Raw genomic sequence first — 20925 nt, 5'->3', positions numbered from 1 at the left:
CTGACCATTGAAGAACAGCATGAAAGAGGGCTAACAAAGTATGCAGAGAACCAGATGGACTACAGTCAGTAATTGTAGAACTACAAAGTGCTTTTATATGGTAAGTGGAGCTGATAAAATGAACAATGTGTGTAGAAACAAGAAGGTGGTTTTAATGTTATGGCTGATTGGTGTATATAACCACAGTCCTCACCAGAGTTTTGAGACTTTAATGTGAGCTCAGTTGAACTTTAATCAGCCTGGATCTCCCACTAATCTGCACCATCACCAAGGTAAAACTTTTAGTGCAATCTCCTCTGAAAACCAGTGCCTAATGTGAGTTTATAAGACTTAACCTGCACTCACCAGGAAAGCAGACCCCATGGAAGCCCAGGCCAAAATGACGGGCAGCACGACTAAACTCTGGCGTGTTCTCCATTAAAGTCAGTGCACCATCCATGCTTACTGTACAAGACTTAGTGCCAAGGCCAATTCCAAGTGATATAAATTGCAAGTGAGGTAAATTGAAGATACTAAATTGTCCATGACTGTGTTTGATATAACCTTGTGAACTGATGAACCTTGTGTAATGAGTAACTACCGTTCCTGTCATGAATGTAACCAAAGTGTAAAACATGACGTTAAAATCCTAATAAACAATAGTTCAGAAGCACCCTCTGGGGCTGCTGACTTGAGAGCAGAAGCGCCATCGATGGCGCCGACTTGAGAGCAGAAGCGCCATCTGGGGCGCCAATGAGAGTTTAGAAGCACCCTCTGGAGGTGCCGGCCTGAGAGCAGAAGCGCCATCGGGGGCGCCGACTTGAGAACAGAAGCGCCGTCAGGGGGCACCAACTTGAGAACAGAAGCGCCATCGGGGGGGCGCCGACTTGAGAACAGAAGCGCCATCGGAGGGGACCGACTCGGGAACAGAAGCGCCATTGGGGGGCGCCGACTCGGGAACAGAGGCGCCATCGGGGGGCGCCGACAAGAGACGACCAGAAGCGAGTCAGTTGCGTGGAGCCTGGCGAAGAGGCTTCGGTTGTCAGCTGCGTGGAGCCTGGCGAAGAAGCTTCGGGAGTCAGCTGCGTGGAGCCTGGCGAAGAGGCTTCGGGAGTCAGCTGCGTGGAGCCTGGCAAAGAGGCTTTCGGGAGTCAGCTGGAGAGGAGAGGAGTCCGGAATCAGCTGCGAGGACCCTGGAGAGGCGTCCGGAATCAGCTGCGAAAACACTGTAGAAACGTCATGAATCAGCTGCAAGGATCCTGGAGAGGCATCTGGAATCAGCTGCGAGAACCCTGGAGGAATGTCGGGAATCAGCTGCTTGAACCCTGGAGAAACTTGTTGAATCAGCTGCGAGAACCATGGAGAAGCGTCCTGAATCAGCTGCTTGGAACCTGGTGAGGCTTCTTGAATCAGCTGCTTGGAACCTGAAGAGGCAACTTGAATCAGCTGCTGGGAACCTGAAGAGTCGTCTTGAATCAGCTGCTTGGACCCTGGTGAGGCTTCTTAAATCAGCTGCTTGGAACCTGGTGGCGGCAGCAGCAGAGCCGAGGGAGAATTGTCTGTAGTAGACTGTTTCTCGAACTCTGCAGGCTGGAACATGAAGCTTGGAACTTTGACTGGAAACAGAACTGGAGAGGACTTGGAACTGTTTGACTCTGCCTGGGTGGCAGGAGGGCCCGAAAGTACAGACAGACTATTAAGGAAACCCTGACCTGCTGAATTACACTTAGAACTGACAGAGACAGACAAACATGGACCAGGACTAACAGACTGCACTACAGGAACTGGAGTATTAAAACCAGAACTCATGGGACCTGATGAATATACAGGATGGACGTGGACAGACGGACAAGACATGACAGGCTGACTGCCTGAACAAGCCTGACCAGACAATTTAGGACTTACAGAATCGGACAAAGAAACAGGACAGATCTGGACTGACGGACAAGGAACAGGCAAGACCAACGGGCTGACGGAATTAACTGGACTCGACACAGTTGCTGGACGAACTTGAACTGGCGAAAAGGACATAGACTTCATCAGACAAAGACTCAGACTGACTAGAATTCTAGTCTAGGAAACAGACGGAACCAGCAGAGGACTGACCCAAACTTGAGTACACGGAACTAGAGCCGGCAAACAAACAAAAGGACCCCCGGAGCCCTTGGGGTCAAAACAAGGAACAGAACCTAAAGAATTTTGGCGGGCTCCTAACGTAGACATGAAACGGACCAGAGCAAGGAGCAAGGAGCAAAGCAGGGTTCCGAAACCTGCCAGACACAGAGTCCCAAACAAAAGTCAAATAGTTCCCAAAGTCTATTCTCCAGCCTTCCTCTTTAATAGAGGACAGCTTGAGCTCATTAGTCCAGGGGAACCAATAGTGAGAGGGGGTGTGGTAGGAGACAGAGTGTGCTCACGGAGAAGGGAGGCGTGGCAGACAGAAGCTCCAGAGCACACAGAGGCTTCAAGTGTTACAGTGGTGTTGGTAGGGTTTTCATGGTAATTATTTCTGCCATGAAACATCTTTTCTGCATAGCCAAAAGTAACATTTTGTTTGACTAGAGAACCCTTTTCCACATCTGTTGAGTTTGAAATTGGCATTTGGCAAAATACAAACAAGATTGTACATGGCTTTCTTTAAGCTGGGTTGTGGCTCTCTAAAGCTCTTTGAGGCTCTCTAAAGCTATTTGCTTTCCTGAGTTATAACATTCTTGTCTGGTGTCCAAGTTGTCATGGATGTTCCTGATGTTTGTTTTGGCATCTATTCTGACAAATGTTGGGGCCTTTTAATAATGTAATAATATTACACTTATCCAAAACAGACTACACTTCTGACCATACACCATTGAGAGTTAAGAAGCTTGCTTAAGGGAACAACAAACCATGGTGGGTTTTGAACCATCAACCTTTTGATTACAAGCCCAGTTAAATAATCACTAAGCTACCACTGTCCCACTGTCCTATATAGAAATTTTAGTATTGTTAATATTTATGAATACTTAAGCAAAAGACACTGTACATCCTCTATATTTCTTCATAAAAGACTAGAGAAAAATAAACACACATTATGCATGAAAAAAAGCTGTAGTCTCTAACTGTACACCTACAATGGGTGCTAACATGCTTATTGGCCTAATAAAGAGGCCAGTAACTCTGAACAGTATTTTAAACCCCAACACTGCTACACATAATACACACAAAACAAACCAACATGTCATTACCATATTAGTAGCATTGGATAATGGTGTACCACCCAAACATCATCATCATAAATGTAATGTGCATTATTTTGCTATGGCTATATTCCTTTGTTTCACATGTTGAACTTCTTATTTGCTTGAACTTGACAAGCAATTAATAATTTAGCGATATAAAGATAAGCTTTCAATCAATGTGCCTAACCTTGAGCCTAACTCAAGTATAAAGGATCCTAATGAGCTCTTTAGTCTTTCTGTGCAAGAACTAATGCCATGCATTACTGATCTTTTCTTTTCAATAGTTGCTGTAAAATCCTGGAAGGTGTCTGGTATTTTAAGGTGGCCTTTTTAAAGCTTTGTTAGGTTATCAGTACTTTGCTTTTATCACTTTTTGTGCATTTGCAGACAGTAGCCCCAGCCACATTTATCTTCTGACCAGTCAATAATATGGATGACCAGGCTTGCTACTGCTTTGACTAGCTTTTTAACTGTCACGTAGGAAGTCAAATGTTCAAATGTATCGACTGCAAAGTGCATTTATTATGAGTTCCTGCATGTAAAATAAAACAGAGTTTGGAAAATAAAGTGGAAAAAGAATTGGGGGATTTTTCATCATAACACTGTAAATTTGCTTTCCAACCAGCCAGTTACTGAACAGTTTCATGTGCTATACAGTTAATCCAAGCTGTGTGGAAACATGGCATTACAATCTTAATTATATTTATATACATACTTGTTTCTACACTCACTGTCCATTTTATCAGCTCCACTTACCATATAGAAGCACTTTGTAGTTCTACAATTGCCGACTATAGTCCATCTGTTTCTCTACATACCTTTTTAACCTGCTTTCACCCTGTTCTTCAGTGGTCAGGACCACCACGGGACCACCACAGAGCAGGTATTATTTAGGTGGTGGATGATTCTCAGCACTGCAGTGACACTGACATGGTGGTGGTGTGTTAGTGTGTGTTGTGCTGGTATGAGTGGATCAGACAGAGTTTTTAAACACATCACTGTGACCACTGATGAAGATCTCAAAGATGACCAACTCAAAACAGCAGCAATAGATGAGTGATCGTCTCTGACTTTACATCTTTAAGGTGGACCAACTAGGTAGGGGTGTCTAATAGAGTGGACAGTGAATGGACACAGTATTTAAAAACTCCAGTAGTGCTGCTGTGTTTGATCCACTCATACCAGCACAATACACACTAACACACCACCACCAGTCAGTGTCACTTCAGGGCTGAGAATGATCCACCACCCAAATAATACCTACTCTGTGGTGGTCCTGTGGGGGTCCTGACCATTGAAGAACAAAGTGAAAGCAGGCTAAACAGTTATGTAGAAAAACAGATGGACTACAGTAATGGTTTTAATGTTATGGCTGATCAGTGTATATCATAAAACCTGGTTGATGTATGATGATTTTGTTATTGTCTTGTTGATTTATCCAACTTCTGAGCTTGTGATAATGAACACCTTTCCTGATAATCTTCTGTAAAATGTCCTAATACAATTAAGAATTTGATTTCTTTTTTTAATTCCAGAGGCAGAAATTTGGGAAATTTTGTAAAATGCTATTAAAAAAAGAATCTGTGATTTGTAATATACACAAACCTTTATTTAACTGACTAAAGTACAATCGAATGAATTTTGACGTTTTGGAATTTCAGTTGATTTTCTTAACATTAAAAAAACAAAACAAATTAATACATGTTCTATGCAGACACACGTTCTCTGGGTCCAAGCTCATCTCAGATGTGCAAAGAGACAAAAGACAAGTAATAATGTGTGCTGTTGTCATATGATTCCACAATACATTTTTTGGAAATAATTGGCATTGAGTTCTATGTTCCAAAGACCATTCAGGCTGTTATTGGTAAAGGTGCAAAAGCCAACATGTCATAGTATGGGGGTCTAACATGGGTGACTTGCATGTGTGTGAAGGTACCAGTTAGACAGGTGAAATTGGGGATTCAGAGATTAATATGCCTCTATTAAGCTGAAATCTTGTTTTGCAATGTCTTTGGTTCTCTTAGCAAAACAGCACGGCTTTGTAGCAAAGAGTGCATGTAATTGCCTGTAGTACAGCTTTGGCTCCTATTGTAAATGTATGGCTCGCCGTAGCGCTAGCACACCACAGCTGGGATCTCGAATACATTGTATTGAATCTCGCCTTTGCCATTTGGCTGGGCTGGGCGGCAATATGAACAGCATTTGGCTGTTGTTCATCCAGGGAAGGGAGCTGGATAGGGACCTCATAGATGATGCAATTACGACCTCTGCTGGCTGATTGATGGCGTCTGCACAGAGAGAGGAATAATGTTGATCAAAGTGTGTCTCTCGTTACACAAAGCTGGTCGGCATATGAACTCGCCTCATGCAGGTGAAAAGATGCAGTTGGCTATGTTATGTAGAGAGAGGTCGGACCCAAAGATGCAGAGTAAAAGGTTTCTTTTTATTTAACAATAAATAATAAAATACCGTCAAAACAAAAGGAAAAAGGAGAACAGAAAACAAATCGGGGAATCCCGATCGAGCCTCCGACGTCACTGGCAACTGAAAAAGAGAAAGAAAACACAAAGGAACAAATTGGCGGACGCGAGGCGCGAACCCGGGTCGCTCACTCGCGGACCAACCGCCTATCCAACAGCGCTACGGCGCGGCTGAAAGCACAACAGCTCCTTAGGGTTATAAGGAGTATAATGAGAAGGGGATCTCCGGACATTAATCCGTGAGAAACACAAAGCCCCATAAAAGCGGGCTTTTAGAGAAACCAGACCGGCACTGTCACCAGCACGGGATTGCTGGGAGCAAGCCGATTTGAAAAAGGGGTAAAGAAGAGAGACGTGGATTCGAACTGGGATTGCTCCACTGCCAGTGCTGAGCTTACACCACTCAGCCAAACCGGCGCCAATGAACACGGGAATCTGACAGCGTCTTTACAAGACTGCGGTCGTATGACTAATGCGCTAGCATTAGCCGCTGCTAACCATGCAAGCGGGGGAAGTAGCGAAATCAAAACAAACCGCAGCGCGAGGGCTGCACGGAATCGCACCAGCTTTTCTTAATAAAGAGATCTAAGCCCTAAAAATACCTCGGCCTTACGACCTACACACCCAACCACTATACAGTGCCTGGGGAACCGAACTAACCCTATGAAAGAAAAGGACTGATGCGATGCAGCCATAGACCAAAAAGAGAACAAAAGGTGCGACGCCTGCAGTGTGGCGACACCCCCTTAAATAGGAGGCTCGCACCTGCAGGTCGTTCGCCCTAATCAGCTGGCCTCCTATTTGAGGCCACGCTGCCCTTTGTTCTGTAACGCCTGCGAGGCTGGGAACTGGTGGTCTGTTCACCAGACCTCGCAGGCACCCTAACAGGACCCCCCCCTCTAGGGACAGCTCCCGAGGTCCCAAGACCCGCGGACCGGTTCCTTCGGTACTCACGGATCAGTTCAGGGTCCAGGATGCGTCGAGCCGGTACCCATGAACGTTCCTCGGGGCCGTAACCTTCCCAATCCACCAGGTATTGGGTGCTACCCTGCACTTTCCTGCTATCCAGGAGGCGGCGAACCGTAAATGCAGGGGCATCCTGGGAGGCAGCTCCAACCTATATGTCACCGGGTTTATCCGTCTAACTACCTTGAACGGACCAATGTACCTCGGTGCCAGCTTGTGAGTGGTACCTTTGACGGGGAGATCCCTCGTCGATAAGAGGACACGTTGGCCTGGTCGGAACGTTAGAGCCGGCTGCCGCCTACGGTCAGCATTGCGCTTCATGGAGCGCTGAGAGGCCAAAAGGGCCTGTCTTGCTTTCCGCCAGGTGGCGCGGCAGCGACGGATGTGTTGCTGCACAGTCGGCACCGCAACCTCTTGTTCCTGCTCAGGAAACAGCGGAGGGGGATAGCCGAACTGTGCCTCAAATGGTGACATACCCAATGCGGCATGGTGCAGGGTATTGTGGGCAAATTCAGCCCACATCAACTTATCCGCCCAAGTGGCTGGATTTCCTGCAGTGAGGCACCGAAGCATCTTGCCCAGATCCTGAATTACCCGTTCTGATTGCCCGTTGGACTCGGGGTGATATCCCGAGGATAAGCTGGCCGTCGCGCCAAGAAGTTGGCAAAAGGCTCGCCAGCACTGGCTAATGAACTGTGGACCCTGATCCGACACAATGTCAGACGGGACCCCATGTGCTCTCACCACATGTTGCAGAACCGCCTGTGCGGTGGCCATGGCGGACGGGAGCTTGGGCATCGGAACGAAAAGGCAAGATTTAGTGAACCGGTCAACAATCACCAGTACCACCGTGAATCCCCTGGATTTAGGCAACCCCGTGACAAAATCCAGTGCCAGGTGGGACCACGGTCTTGAAGGTACTGGCAATGGGTGGAGAAGTCCACGAGGACGCTCTCTTGTGCTTTTGTTAGTTGCACAGACAGCGCAGGCACGGACAAAGTCCTTGACCTGACTCTCCATCCCCGGCCACCAAAACCTTCGGCGCAACAACACCAGGGTCTTAGAAACTCCTGGGTGAGCCGCAAATGAGGACGCGTGAGCCCATTCAAACACCTGACGACGGACTGTTGATGGTACAAACAGCCGGTCAGGTGGACCTCCACCTGGGTCGGGCTCAACCGCTTGAGCGTCCCGAACTGTCTTAAATATACCCTACGTTACCGGGGCAGCAATTTGGCTCTGGGGGATGATAGGATCAGGCTCAGTCTCAGGTCTGGTCGGTTCCCACTGCCTGGACAAGGCATCAGGTTTAACGTTTTTCGACCCTGGTCTATAAGACAGGGTGAAACGAAACCGACCAAAAAAAAGTGACCACCGAGCCTGACGGGAATTCATCCGCTTTGCCTGTTGGATAAACGACAAATTCTTGTGGTCTGTCCAAACAAGGAAGGGATGTTTTGCCCCCTCGAGCCAATGTCGCCACTCATCAAGCGCCAGCTTGATGGCCAAAAGCTCCTTATCTCCTACCGGGTAGTTACGCTCGGCAGGAGTTAGACGGTGCGAAAAGAAAGCACATGGGTGGAGCTTCTTTTCCGGACCCACTCTCTGGGACAATACCGCCCCAACCCCGACATCAGAGGCGTCCACTTCCACTATGAAAGCTTCCTCTGGATCGGGCAACTGCAATACAGGAGCAGTTGTTAAGAGAGCCTTAAGCCTATTGAAGGCTTGTTGGGCCTGCACCGTCCATTTAAACGGACCCTTACCCGTAAGGGCCGTCAAAGGAGCGGCGACCGAACTGAAGTTCCGAATGAACCGCCTGAAAAAGTTTGCAAAACCCAGAAATCTTTGCACTAGGCGTATGGAACAAGGAGTTGGCCAGTCCTCCACAGACTTGGTTTTAGCCGGATCCATTCGGAGGGCACCCTGTGAGATTATAAACCCCAAAAAAGAAACTGATGGGGTATGGAAAACGGACTTCTCCAGCTTGACGAACAAATGATGGTCGAGCAAAAGCTGAAGAACCCGACGGACGTGCCTCACGTGTTCTTCGATGGACCGGTTAAAAATTAAGATATCGTCTAAGTAGACATAGACGTATCGGTCAAGGGCTTCCCGCAAAGCCTCATTGATAAAGCGTTGGAAGACCGCGGGGGCATTCATTAACCCAAAGGGCATCACTAGATACTCATAGTGTCCCGTGGGCGTAATGAACGCAGTCTTCCATTCATCCCCTCGCCGGATACGGATCAAGTTATACGCGCTGCGCAAATCGAGCTTCGTAAAAATTGAAGCTCGCTGAAGGGCTTCAAAAGCCGTGGCCATCAGCGGCAGCGGATAACGATCCTTAACCGTTATTGCGTTCAGACCTCGATAATCACTGGTCAACAGAGATTTTGTTTCTTGAACACTTTTGGGTGTGTCTTAGGTATTTTGAGCTGCTGATAACAAAAATCACCTCAAATTTTTCCTATCACGTACCATTTTATTGATTCATGCCTCAAGGCTGTCTTGTTATACAGTGACAATGTCTATCCTTCAGTACCTGTTGGTATGCTTTACACATGAAGGAAACATACCAGAACATGGAACTGTTGTTGAAACACATCAAGTACAGCAACTACAACTGAAACAGCTGGAGATTTAGAGTGGCACTGCTTCTTGGATTGCAGCTCAGATATACCAAGTATTGCTGCTTCATTTGCAATTGGGACAGTCATAAGAAGAATCATATTACACTAAAAATAACTGGCCAATTCATCAGAATTTGACCCCAGGGCAGAACAATATTGCACATAAACCACTTGTGGACCCAAAAAAAAAAAGATATTCACTTCACTTAAAACTCGGGCTGATGAAAAATGTTATAAAGGCAACGATCAAATAAAAAGCAAGAAGAGTTCGCAAGAATAACTGATACCATGATTAGTGAAGGCATTTCTGTTGGTCCACAAATGCGACACATCATGAATGATCAGTTCAAAGAGCTGGTGGTGAGACCTGAGAAAATCACTTGGAAATCATTCCAGGATGTTGTTGAAAATGTTTTTTTGGCAACTATCGAGCGCCAAACTTCATCAAGCTGGGTGACAACCTTCTTCAAGCTTACAAAGTGATGAAGTGCAACGTCACTGAAAATTCATTTCTTGCATTTCTTCCCTAATCTTGGTGCAGTAAGTGATGAGCATGGCGAATGCTTTCACCAAGACATTGCCACAATGGAAAAATTTTACCAAGGCCACTGGAATCCGTCAGTGCTGGCTGACTATTGCTGGACACTAATACGAGATGCACCAGATGTTGAGTAGAAACGAAAATCAGCAGCAAAACACTTTTATCTCAGTTGAACTAATGACACGTATAAGATTTAAATGTGTTATAATCAGTAAAGTTAATCTCATGTTTCTCAAAATTTCTATGTGATACAGACAATCAGAAACTACATTTGTGTTCAGATAAAATGGGTCTGTCACAATCACCAAAAAAATTCAAGGTAACAGAACTTTGGCAAAAAATTGTTGTCCAGTGAATCGATACAGGGGCGCAAGGTTCCATCCTTCTTACCCACAAAGAAGAATCCTGCCCCAGCTGGGGAGGACGATGGTCGGATGAACCCCTGATCGAGTGCCTCCTTGACATACTCCTCCATGGCGATCCTCTCCGGTCCCGACAGGGAGAAGAGGCGCCCCCTAGGAGGAGAAGTGCCAGGAAGCAAGTTGATCGCACAATCAAAAGGTCTGTGTGGGGGCAAGTCTCACGCCCGGGACTTGCTAAACACCTCTTGTAGGTCATGGTACACGGGGGGTACCCGGGCCAAATCAGGGGTCATCGCATCGAGCGATGGTGGCGCCGATGACATGCTTGCTGGCAGCAGGCATGCATCTTGGCACCGTGTTCCCCAGGCAAAGATTGACCCGGTTTGCCAGTCAATTTGGGGATTGTGTCTCTTCAACCACGAGTGCCCCAGTACCACTTGGAGTTGTGGAACTTGGGTCACTAAAAATGTGATCCGCTCCTCATGACTCCCCAAACGCATCGTGAGAGGAGACATTTGATGCGTGATTGGACTCCCGGCCACCGCCCGGTCGTCCACGGCGTGAACCGTTATGGGGACTCGTAAAGGTCAATCCCCAACCCGTGTACCAAATGGCGATCGATGAAATTTTCCACCGCACCGGAATCGACACAGACTTGGAGGTCAGTGTTCCCAGATTCCCAGCGCAACGAAGAGACCCTGCTCAGGGATGGTGGAACGGCTCGCCCTCGACTCCCTGCCACGAGAGCGGCCTACTCGTTTAACCGAGATCGGGCCCTCGAGGCGGAGTCGGATGGTCGTGGGGCGACCCCCCGAGTCGATCCCAGCTGCATGGGCTCTGGGTCCTGATCTCCCGACACGGGCCGGGGCTGGCCTTGGGGCCAACAATAGGGTGGGTGAGACCCTCGCTCCCGGGTTTGTTGTCGGAGTCGGGTGTCGATAGAGGTGGCTAGGAGATAGAAGGCCTTGAGAGAAGTGGGAAGTTCTCGAGTGGCCAGCTCATCTTTAATTCTCTCTCCTAGACCACGGTGGAAAATGGCCACTAATGCCCCCTCGTCCCAACCGCACTCAGCCGCCAGCGTGCGAAACTCGATGACGTAATCGGCGACTGAGCGCCCCCCTTGGGACAGCTCGAGCAAGCGTGGGCGCGCTCCCCTCCCCCCTGTGGGATGAAAGAAAGTGTCCCTCAGAGCCTCCTTAAAAGAAGACTCCGAAGAACACTCTGAGGCGTTCTGCTCCCACAGGGCGGTAGCCCATTCCAAAGCCTTGCCGGTAAGCAAAGATATAATAAATGCCACCTTGGAACGCTCCGAAGGGAAGCGGGAGGGCTGTAGCTCGAACGTGAGGGAGCATTGTAGGAGGAAGCCTCGACATTTCTTCGCCTCCCCTGAAAAACGCTCGGGGGGCGGAATGGAGGTTTCGACTCCTACAGGAGGCGCTGGAGGGACGGAAGGGTGACTGGGGTTACTCGAACCGACTGCCGGAGTCGGCAACAGCTGGGCGATTTCAATCACTCGCTGTGTCAGCTCCGACAGCGCCAGCTCGTGTCTCCCCAGTGCGACCCCCTGGTGACGAAGGACGTCAGCCACGGGAGGAAACTCTGCTGGGTCCATCTATGGTCGCACCTTTCTGTTATGTAGAGAGAGGTCGTAAAGATGCAGAGTAAAAGGTTTCTTTTTATTTAACAATAAATAATAAAATACCGTCAAAACAAAAGGAAAAAGGAGAACAGAAAACAAATCGGGGAATCCCGATCAAGCCTCCGACGTCACTGGCAACTGAAAAAGAGAAAGAAAACACAAAGGAACAAATTGGCGGACGCGAGGCACGAACTCGGGTCGCTCACTCGCGGACCAACCGCCTATCCAACAGCGCTACGGCGCGGCTGAAAGCACAACAGCTCCTTAGTCACCAGCACGGGATTGCTGGGAGCAAGCCGATTTGAAAAAGGGGTAAAGAAGAGAGACGCGGATTCGAACCGGGGATGCTCCACTGCCAGTGCTGAGCTTACACCACTCAGCCAAACCGGCGCCAATGAACCCGGGAATCTGACAGCGTCTTAACAAGACTGCGGTCGTATGACTAATGCGCTAGCATTAGCCCGCTGCTAACCATGCAAGCGGGGGAAGTAGCGAAATCAAAACAAACCGCAGCGCGAGGGCTGCACGGAATCGCACCAGCTTTTCTTAATAAAGAGATCTAAGCCCTAAAAATACCTCGGCCTTACGACCTACACACCCAACCACTATACAGTGCCTGGGGAACCGAACTAACCCTATGAAAGAAAAGGACTGATGCGATGCAGCCATAGACCAAAAAGAGAACAAAAGGTGCGACGCCTGCAGTGTGGCGACACCCCCTTAAATAGGAGGCTCGCAGGTCGTTCGCCCTAATCAGCTGGCCTCCTATTTGAGGCCACGCTGCCCTTTGTTCTGTAACGCCTGTGAGGCTGGGAACTGGTGGTCTGTTCACCAGACCTCGCAGGCACCCTAACAGGCTACTGCTCACCTGTCGGATGGGGCGTGTGTTAGTTCGCTCTCCTCAATCTGGGCAGGGGTCAACACCAATAGGGAGGAAGCATGACGCAATTGGGTAATAGTTGGTTCCCAAACTGTTAAAAAGTGAAATTAAGAGAAAAGATGATGCAACAGAGTGATAAACATGGCCCTGGCTCAACCTTTTGGCAGCCATTACATTTTAAATTTTTTACATTTACAAAATACAATTAAGTTGGCATTGGAAATATTTCCTAAGTACTTTTGTCAGTTAAATAAAGTTTCAAACATCTCAACATTTTTGGAATGGGTTTTGTGTTTACTTTTTGACATATTTGTGCTTAATGAGAACAAATTTGATCTTTGCAAAAAAAAACTATTTGTATGCTCTTTGTAAGCTTTTTCAGATTTGGCTTCTAAACTGTTTTCCCCCATGGTTTGTAGGTGGTGAATCCAAAGAAGAAGATGAAAAAAAAGAAATATGTCAATTCTGGCACGGTGAGTCAAATCTTTGAATTAGCCTACCACTCTTTCTTGTATTAACTCCCTCAGGCTTTAACTATGATAAGGGTTTTCCACTCATTTATAAATATGAAACAAAACAAAGGCATATAGACTTTTCTTGGCATACTCTAGCATTCCACATGAATTGGTTCATTCATTTAAACACCTAATTAAAAGAGTAAAGATAAAATAATGATTGGCTGTTTTTTTTTATTTGCAACTGTAGACTCACCTTACAGAAAACGTGCCAATTAAGAGTTTATGTTTTATACATAGTTAAATGAATTATTAAACAGTGAGGATAAAAGTTAGAAAAGCTTACAAAAGACATGAGTTGGTAGATGATCTAGAGTCAGATATTAAAGCAAACGTTTGTAGTTCTGTGGACCTAGTGTAACTAGGTTTGGGTGGTGGAATTACAAGCATTACAATATACAACTCTAAATCAGAAAAAAGTTGGGACAGCATGGAAAATGCAAAAAAAAAAAAAAAAACACAGTTTCTTACATTTACTTTGACGTTTATTTCATTGCAGACAGGATGAACCTGAGATATTTCATGTTTTGTCTGCTCAACTTTATTTTATTTGTTAATAAACATCCATTCCTGGATTTCAGGCATGCAACACAAAAAGTTGGGATAGTAAAGCATTTACCACTTTGTAATGTTGCCATTCCTTTTCAGCACACTTATAAGACGTTTTGGCACCAAGGATACCAAGCAATTTAGTGTTTTAGGTTTTATTTTGTCCCATTCTTCCTGCAAACACATCTTAAGATGTTCAACAGTACGGGGTCGTCATTGTAGCATTTTTCGTTTCAAAATTCTCCACACATTCTCTATTGGGGACAGGTCAGGACTGCAGGCAGGCCAGTCCAGTACCCATACCCTCTTCTGCAGCCATGCCTTTGTAATGTGTGCAGCATGTGGATTTGCATTGTCTTCTGGAAAAATGCATGGACGTCCCTGGAAAAGATGACGTCTTGATGCAGTGCCGTCTGAGGGATCGAAGATCACGGGCGTACAGCTTAAGCTTGCGCTCTTGGCCTTAACGCACAGAAATTCCTCCCGATTCCTTGAATCGTTTAATGGTATTATGCACTGTAGAGGGAGAAATATGCAAATCATTTCCAACATTTCTTTGAGGTACATTGTTTTTAAACATTTCAATAATTTTCTCATGCATTTGTTGACTAACTGGAGATCCGCTGATCATCTTTACTTATCGAAGACTCAGCCTTTTCTGAATGCTGCTTTTGTACCAAACCATGATTACAATCACCTGTTGACATCACCTGTTCGGAATCACTCATTATTTAGTTTTTTTTTCACCTCATTTCTAGCCCTAAATTGCCCCTGTCCCAACTTTTTTTGGAATGTGTTGCAGGCCTGAAATGCAGGAATGGATGTTTATTAACAAATGAAATAAAGTTGAGCAGACAAAACATGAAATATCTTGGGTTCAAACTGTTTGCAATCAAATAAAAGTCAAAGTACAGGTAAATGTAAGGAACACTGTATTTTTAGTTTTTTTAATAAGCAGTTTTGTAAAGCAATAATGTTAACATATACCAAAGGTATGTTTCGGACACTTTGTAGATTCCATACCACAAAGAATTAAGACTCTTATAGAAGAATATGAGGGTTTTATTCAGTAATACAGTGCTTCTAATAAAGTAGTAATTGAGTTCACATAAGCAGAATGTGCCTTTGAACATATATAGAACAATGTTTTATGTTTTTTTTTACAAATGGATCCTGGCAGATTAACTTAAATTTGGCTCCTGAGCTAGTTGCAGTTCCTCTATTGTTTATGGAAGTGCAAAAGTAATACTGCAGGCAATTTCTGCCATATAATCATTTTCTGCAACAAACATTATTTGCAACAACAGCAAAACAAAATTAGGTTTATTAAAACTTTAGATTCAGAGAAGTCTCTGCAGATATTATAAAGTAACATTGACCTTTTGACATTTTAAAAAGGCTGGTATTTAATGCTGTTAATATTTGAAAATGACTTAAATACAATTAATGCAAAGATTACCAAATGCTGGTATACTAATTTAACAAAGACAGTTTCAACTGTCTCTCCCTTTTCCCCCATTCTCTTTACTTACCTTATCTCACAGTTTAGTCATGCCAGTTCCCACCCTTTAGCTTAGGCTTTCCATAATTGCCTGACAGCTAACCTGAACTTTTACAAAAGACATAACCCAGGCAAATTGCTGATAGTGCAATGTCTTTAAATAAATCAGTCGGCTCGGAGGAGGGTGTTAACTTTTGCCCTCCATACAAATGAGCTCACAGTTACCCAACATTAGCTGGTGTTGCTCTGCTTAACAGAGAAAAGAACATGGCCAGTTATGCTCTCCCTAATGTCCACATATAATCCATATTGTATAATATATTTTATTAAAATGATACAAATTCTTTTTAAAGCTTTTACAAATGTATTATATTGTTGAAAAAATAATTAAACCAACCATTTAATTAATCTATGCAATAATCAACAGATACTTCGTAATCCTTCACATACTTGCATTTACTTTGACTTTTATTACATTGCAGACAGTATAAACTCAAAATATTTCATGTTCTGTCTGGTCACGTTTATTTCATTTGTTGATATACATCCATTCCCGCATTTCAAGCCTGCAACATTTTCTAAAAAAGCTAGGATGGTAAAGCTTTGTAATATTGCCATTTCTTCTCACCATACTTAAAACATTTTGGCACTGAGGATACCAAGTAATAAAGTGTTTCAGGTGTTTTGTCCTATTTTTCCTGCAAACACGTCTTAAGATGTGCAACAGTACAGGGTGGTCATTGTTGGATTTATTTCTCCATATATTCTCTATTGTGGACAGATTGGGACTGCAGGCAGGCCAGTGCAGTTCCTGTACCCTCTTCTTCTGCAGCTAAATTCTGTTGAAAATTGCATGGGCATCCCTGGAACAGATATTGTCTTAAAGGCAGTCTATAAAATCTCAATGTACTTTTCTGCATTGATGCTGCCATCACAGAGTTGTAAATTACTTTTGTCAAGAGCACAATACCCCACAATACCCTGACACAGCCCCATATCATGACAGACCCTGACTATTGGACTTGCTAATAACAGTCTGGATGGCATTTTCATCTTTCGTGCAGAGAACACTGCATTCATTTATTCCTAAAAACATCTTGAATACTGATTTGTAAGGTTTGCCACATTAATCCCAGAGTAATCAGAGGTGTTCAGCTTAGGCTTGTGCTCTTGCCCTTTACGCACTGAAATTCCTCTAGATTTCTTTAATTGTTTAATTATATTATGCTCTGTAGATGGTGAAGTATGCAAATCCCTTTCAGACTTTGTTAGAGAAATGTTGTTCTTATACATTTTAATAATTTTCTCATGTATTTGTAAACTGGATATCCTGTGCGATTTTTTCTCTGCCTATTGTGGATACTGCTTTTGTTCCAAATCATAATCACAATTGACATCACCCCTTCATTATTTTTTTGTCATTACTAGTCCTAAATTGCCTCTATTTAAATTTTAAAAATGTGTTGCAGGCCTTAAATTCAGAAATAGATATTAACAAACTACAGTTGAGAAGACAAAACATGAAATATCTTGGGTTCATAATGTTTACCATAAAGATGTGATTTGTGGAGTGCTGCCTGGGTATTTGATCTTCTGATCTGATTCTGATCTCCACAATGGGATCATTATCATTATTGATCATTATTGTGGCTAAAAACAACGAACAAAAAAGTAAAGGAAAAACAATTAAGTGGCCTAAATAACGGAAACATGGTGACAAATAAAATACACAAAAACATCCACAGCCTGTAATGGAGAAAAGGGATAGAAAAGGAAAAATACAGAACATGTAAGAGGAACTGAAACATCAGTCATCTGCAACTTCATGCCCCCTTTGTTGAGCAGAAAAAAAAACAACATTATTTTGTGACTGAGCCACACTACGCATCTCCACAACAGATGGGCACATTACAAATTATTTGTGAATATCAAATACACTATTTTTTAGTCTAAAAAAACAATATGCAGGTGTGATGGTGACACACAGATAAGTTAAAGATATGAACTCTGCCCAATTATATTGTAAATCTTATCATTAGAACATCTTTATCAGATCATTGGCAAGTCATTTTCAAGTCTCTCAACATCATTTTGTTATTCACTGAGGATACAGTACTGTGAAAAAGTATATGACCCTCACTCAATTTCTCACATTTAAATGTTTTAGAGCTTCCAACTAATTTTAATATAAGATGATTAAACTCAAAATTCAGCTTTTCAATGATCATTCAATTTACTAAATATAAAGAATTATATAAAAAACTATATAACCCATTTGAAAAAGTAATTCCATCCCTAAAGCCAATAACTGATTGTGCCGCCCTTAGAAATAACAACTGCAATCAAGTGTTTGCAGTAACTTGTAAGTCTTTTAGTTTTCTGTGGAAAATATTTAGCCCACTCTTCTTCGCAGAACTGTTTTATTTTGGCACTTTGGCAATTTTAAGCAGGAACCGCCTGTGTAGTCTTGTCACAGCATCTCAGTGGAATTCGAGTCAAGACTTTGACCATTCCAAAACCTTAATTTTGTTTTATTTGAGCCATTCAGAGGTGGACTTGCTTGTGCACATCAAATAACCCAATTGTGAACATTGGGTTCAAAATTGGGTTGAGTTTAGGGCTCTGTGAAGACTGTTGAAGATCTTTCAACTCATCAAACTGTGTCTTTATTAACCTTACTTTTGTGCACAAGGGCTCAGTCAAGTTGAAACAAGAAAGGGTTTTCTCAAAACTGTGGACACAAAATTGGAAGCATATACTTTATGTAGTACACCTGATAGCAAGGAGTGTGGGTGAAACACATGAAGAAAATAAATAAGAGCAATGTCCACATACATTTTAAACTAATTGTGCATTATTTGTAGCAATAACCAAATGAAAATCACAATCCTAAATGTTTTACATATGTTAACGATTGTAAAAATGAATGTAAATGAAGATTCTTGTCAAGAGTTCATTTTTCATGTTAAACTGAATCTTCTACACCGATCAGCAATAACATTAAAACCACCTCCTTGTTTCTACACTCACTGTCCATTTTATCAGCTCCACTTACCATATAGAAGCACTTTGTAGTTCTACAGTTACTGACTGTAGTCTATCTGTTTCTCTGCATGCTTTGTTAGCCCCTTTCATGCTGTTCTTTAATGGTCAGGACTCTCCCAGGACCACTACAGAGCAGGTATTATTTGGGTGGTGGGTCATTCTCAGCACAGCAGTGACACTGACATGGTGGTGGTGTGTTAGTGTGTGTTATGCTGGTATGAGTGGATAAGACACAGCAATGCTGATGAAGTTTTTAAACACCTCACTGTCACTGCTGGACTGAGAATAGTCCACCAACCTAAAATATCCAGCCATCAGCACCCCATAGGCAGCGTTGTGTGACCACTGGTGAAGGTCTAGACGATGACAGACTCAAACAGCAGCAACAGATGAGAGACTTTACATCTACAAGGTGGACCAACTAGGTAGGAGTTTCTAATAGAGTGCACAGTAAGTGGACACGGTATTTAAAAACTCCAGCAGCGCTGCTGTGTCTGATCCACTCATACCAGCACAACACACACTAACACACCACCACCATGTCATTGTCACTGCAGTGCTGAGAATGATCCACCACCTAAATAATACCTGCTCTGTGGTGGTCCTGTGGGGGTCCTGACAATTGAAGAACAGGGTGAAAGCAGGATAAGAAGGTATGTAGATAAATAGATGGACTACAGTCAGTAATTGTAGGACTTCAAAGTGCTTCTATATGGTAAGTGGAGCTGATTAAATGGACAGTGAGTGTAGAAACAAAAAGGTGGTTTTAATGTTATGGCTGATCAGTGTATGAACCATGCTGATCTCAGTAATCGCCTATCTCAGAGACCTCTAAAGGTGCGTTTACACTGGCAGCAATGCAACAAGGCAAAATGGCGGTAGGTCATTCCTTTTTTTAGATAGGAGCTGGCGATTGTTAGTGACAGGAGGCAGAATGAATGTTGGCATCGTGAAGTGGGTGGAGTCAGCGACATGACAAACTTTTGCAAATTAGGAATGAAACGATGTGGCGATTACCATAAGAACTAAGCATTGAGCAAAAGTTTGGGACAGTTCCCGCAAAAAATTTTGATCCATAAAGACCAGGTTTCGTGTAAATGATTCAAGTCTTTGACCACTCAAAAATCTTAATTTTGTTTCATTTGAGCCATTTAGAGGTGTGCATCAAATAACCCAATTGTGCATGAGCTTTAGGCCATGAAATGATGAGCAAACGTCCTCCTCATTTTTTAGGATGAAATAGTATATTTTAATGATAAAACAGCAATCCTCTATGTAGTGCCATAAATAAATAAATTCTGTGCTTGTTCCTGTGTTAAGAATTGCATCAGTATTGCACAAGTTGAATGAAAATATGACTCTAATCCTGATGTACAGTTTTTCTACCTCTGAGATTTTATTTTGTTATTTACTGCAGTTTCACCAGAGTGAGACTGTCAATTCTGTCAGCTTTGGAATGCAAAAATAGGCAGCACACAATTTACTATTATTACAATAAGTTATCACTTAACTTCACAACGGTAGTAGTCCTGTTTGTTATTCTTGCACCAACATGTTCACAGTGTTCTTGTTAAACAGAAGTGTTTATGTTTTAATTTGCTTGTGCAGGTGACACTGCTGTCATTTTCTGTGGAATCCGAATTCACGTTTCTCGATTACATTAAAGGAGGGTGAGTAGAAATAAATGCATGAATTGTCCTGCCTGCTATGCCATCTCTCCTGCAGTTATATCAGAATAAGAATCAGAATTAGATTTTATTGCCAAGTAAGATTTTCCACATACAAAGAATTTGACTTGGTGTGCTGGTGCCTGACACAGAATAGATAAAAGCCAGCAATATTAAAGTTTAATAAAATTCTCTGCAGGAGAAAAAGCATTCAGTGCAGATGTTCACAGTAGTAGCATAATGAGCAAATGTGTAATGCAAATGAGCAGAGTGTAGTGCAAGTACAATTAATAGCATTTATGTGACATGCCATGTGTAAAGTATTAAGTGGCATATGTGGATGTGTCTTGTAGTGCCTGACGAAGGTTTGTCAAAGTAATCCCTTGCCCAAAGGGTAGGCAGTGGTAGCTCAGCAGCTTAGATACTGGATTAGTGATCATAAGGTTGCCGGTTCAAGCCCTACCACCACCAAGTTTTCACTGTTGGGCCCCTGAGCAAGACCCTTAAGTTTTAAGACCGTTAACTTTTTTCTCTGATTTTTTCCCCCATTTTTCTCCCCAATCTAGTTGTATCCAAATTACCCTTCACCTCTACCGATACAACCCTCCACTGCTGAAAATGTAAATGAATAAATGAATGATGGTTTTTGATGTAATGCCGTCTAAGGGATCAGAGATCACAGGTGTTCAGTTTAGGCTTGTGCATTTGCCTTTTATGCACTGAAATTCCTCTAGATTTCTTGTTTAATGATATGCACTGTAGAGGGAGAAATATGCAAATTCCTTTCAATCTTCCATTGAGGAACATTGTTTTTAAACACTGGCAAACTGAAGGTCCTCTGCAAGTTCCTCTGCCTTTTGTGGATACTACTTTTGTTTACATCACCTGTTTGAAATCACATTGTTATTTCGTTTTACGTCACTGCTATCCCAACCTTTACCGGAATGTGT

General features: G+C 43.6%; 1 protein-coding gene across 4 annotated transcripts in view; it reads left to right on the top strand.

Annotated features, from left to right (window-relative positions):
- Window positions 1-20925, top strand: part of cpne5b (copine Vb) — a 277781-nt gene that overhangs the window by 201311 nt on the left and 55545 nt on the right. For all 4 annotated transcript variants that reach the window (XM_062986426.1, XM_062986428.1, XM_062986429.1 and 1 more), the window contains 2 exons: window positions 13118-13171; window positions 19917-19978. In XM_062986426.1, the coding sequence (XP_062842496.1) occupies window positions 13118-13171; window positions 19917-19978 (116 nt within the window). The remainder of the gene's footprint in view (window positions 1-13117; window positions 13172-19916; window positions 19979-20925) is intronic.

Source organism: Trichomycterus rosablanca, chromosome 24, assembly GCF_030014385.1.
Source record: "Trichomycterus rosablanca isolate fTriRos1 chromosome 24, fTriRos1.hap1, whole genome shotgun sequence".
Classification (NCBI taxonomy): Eukaryota; Metazoa; Chordata; class Actinopteri; order Siluriformes; family Trichomycteridae; genus Trichomycterus; species Trichomycterus rosablanca.
This window is presented reverse-complemented; position numbering and strand designations above follow the sequence as displayed.